We start from the raw sequence: 6,399 nt of genomic DNA, 5'->3' as shown, positions 1-6,399 counted from the left end.
GCAGGAACTAATATTGTGTGTGGAGCGTAGCAGGAACTAATGTTGTGTGTAGGGCGTAGCAGGAACTAATGTTGTGTGTGGAGCATAGCAGGAACTAATATTGTGTGTGGAGCGTAGCAGGAGCTAATGTTGTGTGTAGGGCGTAGCAGGAACTAATGTTGTGTGTGGAGCGTAGCAGGAACTAATGTTGTGTGTGGAGCGTAGCAGGAACTAATATTGTGTGTGGAGCGTAGCAGGAACTAATGTTGTGTGTGGAGCGTAGCAGGAACTAATGTTGTGTGTGGAGCGTAGCAGGAACTAATGTTGTGTGTGGAGCGTAGCAGGAACTAATGTTGTGTGTGGAGCGTAGCAGGAACTAATGTTGTGTGTGGAGCGTAGCAGGAACTAATGTTGTGTGTGGAGCGTAGCAGGAACTAATGTTGTGTGTGGAGCGTAGCAGGAACTAATGTTGTGTGTGGAGCGTAGCAGGAACTAATGTTGTGTGTGGGGTGTAGCAGGAGCTAATGTTGTGTGTAGGGCGTAGCAGGAGCTAATGTTGTGTGTGGAGCGTAGCAGGAACTAATGTTGTGTGTGGAGCGTAGCAGGAACTAATGTTGTGTGTGGAGCGTAGCAGGAACTAATCTTGTGTGTGGAGCGTAGCAGGAACTAATGTTGTGTGTGGGGTGTAGCAGGAACTAATCTTGTGTGTGGAGCGTAGCAGGAACTAATGTTGTGTGTGGAGCGTAGCAGGAACTAATATTGTGTGTGGGGTGTAGCAGGAACTAATATTGTGTGTGGGGTGTAGCAGGAACTAATATTGTGTGTGGGGTGTAGCAGGAACTAATATTGTGTGTGGGGTGTAGCAGGAACTAATATTGTGTGTGGGGCATAGCAGGAACTAATATTGTGTGTGGGGCATAGCAGGAACTAATATTGTGTATGGGGTGTAGCAGGAGCTAATATTGTGTGTGGGGTGTAGCAGGAACTAATATTGTGTGTGGGGTGTAGCAGGAACTAATATTGTGTGTGGGGTGTAGCAGGAACTAATATTGTGTGTGGGGCGTAGCAGGAACTAATATTGTGTGTGGGGTGTAGCAGGAACTAATATTGTGTGTGGGGTGTAGCAGGAACTAATATTGTGTGTGGGGTGTAGCGCTCTCTCTTTCTCTCTCTTTTTCCTCTCTCTCTCTCTCTCTCCCCCCCCCCCCCCCCCTCACTGGTTCGAATCCCCGAGCCAGCAAGGCGGAAAAATCTGCCGTACTGCCCTTGAGCCTCGGCACTTAATCCCAAACAACAACTACTCCTGGGAGCTGATGATGTGGACATTGATTAAGGCCCCTCTCTGATTTAGAGGGGTTAAATTCGGAAGACATACACTATATAAACAAAGGTATTTCAGCCACACCTGTTGTTGACATATAAAATCGAGCAGGCAGCCATGCAATCTCCATAGAAAATATTGGCAGTAATGAAGAGCTCAATGAAGAGCTCAGTGACTTTCAACGTGGCACCGTCACAAGTCAGTTCATCAATTTCTGCCCTGCTAGAGCTTCCCCGGTCAACTGTAAGTGCTGTTATTGTGAAGTGAAAACGTCTAGGAGCAACAACGGCTCTGCCGCGAAGTGGTAGGCCACAAAAGCTCACAGAACAGGACCTCAGAGTACCAAAGCGCCACTCTTTAACCGAGTTCCAAACTCCTTCTGGAAGCAACGTCAGCACAAGAACTGTTCGTTGGGAGCTTCATGAAATTGGTATCCATGACCGAGCAGCCGCACACAAGCCTTAGATCCCCATGCGCAATGCTAAGAATCGGCTTGAGTGGTGTAAAGCTCGCCGCCATTGGACTCTGGAGCAGTGGAAACGCTTTCTCTTGAGTAATGAATCGCTCTTCACCATCTGGAAGTCTGACGGACGAATCTGGGTTTTGCAGGTGCCAGGAGAACGCTACCTGCCCGAATGCATGATGCCAACTGTAAAGTTTGGTGGAAGAGGAATAATGGTCTGGGTGTCAGGATTCCGTAAGGCAGGAGGAAAAGGCAGAGTCAAACTCAGGAGACGTAGTCCAGTAGTGCCGCAGAACGGTATATTTATTGCACCGAAAAACCACTTGGCGTAACAAAAGGGCATAGGGTGTGCCCAGAGACCACACGGGAACACAGTAAACCCCGAGAAAACAAAGAAAGGCACGGGGCGCAGCCCGGCAACTATAACATTCCTCTAGCGAGAATCCGTTGGGGAAAAATGTGCAAAAACACAGAACGTTCACAGACCTGCCCGCTGACGAATAAACAATCCCGCACAAAACACAAACCAAAAGGAACAAACTAAATACCCCCCCCTACTAATTACAGAAAAGGAAACAGGTGCGGACTTAAACAGACAAAACACAACGAACACAGAAATATAGATCGGTGGCAGCTAGTAGACCGGCGACGACGACCGCCGAGCGCCGCCCGGCCGAGGAGGGGCACCATTTTCTGTGGATACTGTGACACTGGGGCTGTTTTTCATGGTTCGGGCCCCTTAGTTCCAGTGAAGGGAAATCTTAATGCTACAGCATACAATGACATTCTAGACAATTCTGTGTTTCCAACTTTGTGGCAACAGTTTGGGGAAGGCTCTTTCCTGTTTCAGCATGACAATGCCCCCGTGGACAGAGCGAGGTCGGTGTGCAAGAATTCAACTGGCCTGCACAGAGCTCTGACCTCAACCCCATCAAACACCTTTGGGATGAATTGGAACGCCAACTGCAAGCCAGGCCTAATCGACCCAACATCAGTGCCCGACCTCACTAATGCTCTTGTGGCTGAATAGAAGCAAGTCCCCGAAGCAATGTTCCAACATCTAGTGGAAAGCCTTCCCAGAAGAGTGGAGGCTGTTATAGCAGGAAAAGGGGGGAACCACCTCCATATTAATGCCCATGATTTTGGAGTGAGATGTTCGACAAGCAGGTGTCCACATACTTTTGGTCATGTAGTGTATTTCGGTTGAATGCATTCAATTGTGCAATTGAGTAGGCATTCTCTCTCTCTCTCCCCCTCTCTCCCCCTCTCTCTGTCTTCCCCTCTCTTGTATTATAGAATGTAGGGAGAAGCCAGGTGTCAGGATTATAGTGAGACAGACAGAGAACAGAGAAGCAGAGCTCAGTAATATCTGATTTACAAACCCTTCATTCTGACTGACTGCAGTACTGCTTAGTAATCCTTCCACACAGTGGGGTTTAATAACGCTCGTTTTCCAGACTGCATGCTCTCTATGCTGCATGTCAACTTTAGAATCCCAGGAACACAACGGCTTGTCAATCATTCTCTCCTCCAATCCAATGAGACAGGGAAGAAACTCCATGCCAATCGATCGATCAGTGGCTTCATTTAACTTCCCTGTGGCTAGCACAGGCTGCCTGTGTGTGTATGTGTGTGTTACGATGAAGGGTAACAAAACAAAGCATAGACTTAACCAAACACAGCTTCCTGTGATAACATGTCTCCCGTTTTGTTTAAACATCTGCTCTGTGTGTGTGTACAGTAGTTAGCTTCAGTGAGATGTACAATAGCTAATCCATTCACACACGATCTGTTGCTTCAGCATCACGTTCCCATGACAGTGAAAGAAATCCCAGAGCGTGCGCACACACACACACACACACACAGACACAGACACACACACACACACACACACACACACACACACACACACACACACACACACACACAGACACACACACACACACACAATGCAAAAGCACACAGACAAAAACACCTGCTGTTGACACCAGTGAGACAGACTCCAACTAGACATGTAGAGCATAGAGGAAACAGAGGAAAAACTCTACACACACACACACAAACACCATCCTTACCGTACATGGATGGATGAATTGATGAGGTTCCCACCCCCTGCTTTCCACACCGAGAGAGACGCTACTCTTCACACTCACTCACTCGCTCGCTCGCTGCCTCGCTGCCTCGCTACCTCGCTACCTCGCTGCCTCACTCACACACTGTGCATGTGACCAGGCTCCTATGACCTTGGCTGCAGAAGCACTGAGCTTGAGAACAATGCCTGTGTACACACACACACACACTGGTACACACACACTGGTACACACACACCCTCAGAGAGCCAGACATACCCCGTACTCTGTGATGTTAATCCTCGCAGCACAGAACACACGCCCCACTCTTCATTCATGCATGCGCAGTTACAGAGGTAGCAGAGACAGAGACTGTGCTGGAGTGAGCAGGCGCTTAGAGAGAGAGAGAGAGAGAGAGAGAGACCGTGCTGAGTGAGCAGGCGCTTAGAGAGAGAGAGAGAGAGAGAGACCGTGCTGAGTGAGCAGGCGCTTAGAGAGAGAGAGAGAGAGAGAGACCGTGCTGAGTGAGCAGGCGCTTAGAGAGAGAGAGAGAGAGAGACCGTGCTGAGTGAGCAGGCGCTTAGAGAGAGAGAGAGAGAGAGACCGTGCTGAGTGAGCAGGCGCTTAGAGAGAGAGAGAGAGAGAGAGAGAGAGAGAGAGAGAGAGAGAGAGAGAGAGAGAGAGACCGTGCTGAGTGAGCAGGCTTGTCAGAGAGAGAGACAGAGAGAGAGAGAGGAGAGAGAGAGAGAGAGAGACCATTCTGGAGTGAGCAGGCTAGTCAAAGAGAGAGACAGAGAGAGAGAGAGAGAGACCGTTCTGGAGTGAGCAGGCTTGTCAGAGAGAGAGACAGAGAGAGAGAGAGAGAGAGAGAGAGAGAGAGAGACAGAGAGAGAGAGAGAGAGAGAGAGAGAGAGAGAGAGAGAGAGAGACAGGCCGTGCTGGAGTGAGCAGGCACATTAAAGAGAAAGAGAGAAGCATGTCTCCCATGCCAATAAAGCCCTTTGAATTGAATTGAAGTGAGAGAGAGAGATAGATAGGGAGTGACACAGGAAGAGATAACGTGACAGAAAAAGCCAGAAAGAAAATCAATTGGCGTAGCAGTACCTTCATCACTGTTTCCCCCCTCCCCCCAGTCCTCCCACCCCAATCCTCCCGCCCCACAGTCCTCCCTCGCCAATCCTCCCTCCTCCAGTCCTCCCTCCCCCAGTCCTCCCTCCCCAGTCCTCCCTCCCCCAATCTTCCCTCCTCCAGTCCTCCTGCCCCCAGTCCTCCCTCAGTCCTCCCTCCCCCCAGTCCTCTCTCTCCCCAGTCCTCCCTCCCCCAGTCCTCCCTCCCCCCAGTCCTCTCTCTCCCCAGTCCTCCCTCCCCCCAGTCCTCCCTCCCCCCAGTCCTCCCTCACCCAATCCTCCCTCCCCCAGTCCTCCCTCCCCCAGTCCACCCTCCCCCAGTCCTCCCTCCCCCAGTCTCCCTCCCCCCAGTCCTCCCTCCCCCAGTCCTCCCTCCCCCAGTCTCCCTCCCCCCAGTCCTCCCTCCCCCAGTCCACACTCCCCCAGTCCTCCCTCCCCCAGTCTCCCTCCCCCCAGTCCTCCCTCCCCCCAGTCCTCCCTCCCCCCAGTCCTCAGAACTGAGTATTACACTGATTAATAAATGTTCTCATCCACAAATAGCACAAAATCAAATCAAATGATCACATACACATGTTTAGCTGATGTTATTGTGGGTGTAGCAAAATGATTGCGTTTCTAGCTCCAACAGTGCAGTAATATCTAACAAGTAATAACGAACAAATTCACAACATTACACACAGTATACACACATCTAAAGTAAATGAATGGAATTAAGAATATAGAAATATTTGGATGAGCAAATACTAAAATACAGTAGAGTAGAATACAGTATAAACATATGAGATGAGTAATGCAAAATATGTAAACATTATTAAAGTGACTAGTGTTCCATTATTAAAGTGGCCAGTGATTTCAAGTCCATGTATATAGGGCAGCAGCCTCTAATATGCTAATGATGGCTATTTAACAGTCTGATGGCCTTGAGATAGAAGCTGTTTTTCAGTCTCTCGGTCCCAGCTTTGATGCACCTGTACTGACTTCGCCTTCTGGATGATAGTGGGGAGAACAGGAAGTGGCTCGAGTGGTTGTTGTCCTTGATGATCTTTTTGGCCTTCCTGTGACATCGGGTGCTGTAGGTGTCCTGGAGGGCAGGTAGTTTGCCCCCGGTGATGTGTTGGGCAGACCGCACCACCCTCTTGAGAGCCCTGCGGTTGCGGGCGGTGCAGTTGCCGTACCAGGCGGTGATACAGCCCGATAGGATGCTCTCAATTTTGCATCTGTAAAAGTTTGTGAGGGTTTTAGATGCCAAGCCAAATTTATTCTGCCTCCTGAGGTTGAAGAGGGGATGTTGCGCCTTCTTCACCACACTGTCAGTGTGGGTGGACCATTTCAGTTTGTCAGTGATGTGTACGCCAAGAAAATTGAAGCTTTCCACCTTCTCCACTGCGGTCCCGTCGATGTGGATGGGGGGAGTCCACAATCAGCTCCTTTGTTTTGTTG

At 49.8% G+C, this 6,399-nt stretch overlaps 1 protein-coding gene across 2 annotated transcripts in view; it reads right to left on the bottom strand.

The window, feature by feature from the left end:
* LOC106605188 (protein EFR3 homolog B) overlaps nucleotides 1-4,326 on the bottom strand; it is a 39,365-nt gene extending 35,039 nt beyond the window's left edge. For both annotated transcript variants that reach the window (XM_014200603.3, XM_045710369.2), the window contains exon 1: nucleotides 3,839-4,326. In XM_014200603.3, the coding sequence (XP_014056078.2) occupies nucleotides 3,839-3,845 (7 nt within the window). In that variant the 5' untranslated portion in view covers nucleotides 3,846-4,326. The remainder of the gene's footprint in view (nucleotides 1-3,838) is intronic.
* Nucleotides 4,327-6,399: the final 2,073 nt, after the last annotated feature.

This window comes from Salmo salar, chromosome 01 (assembly GCF_965601325.2).
Source record: "Salmo salar chromosome 01, fSalSal1, whole genome shotgun sequence".
Taxonomy (NCBI): domain Eukaryota; kingdom Metazoa; phylum Chordata; class Actinopteri; order Salmoniformes; family Salmonidae; genus Salmo; species Salmo salar.
Note: the sequence above shows the minus strand (reverse complement) of the source record. Positions and strands in the feature narration are given on the sequence as shown.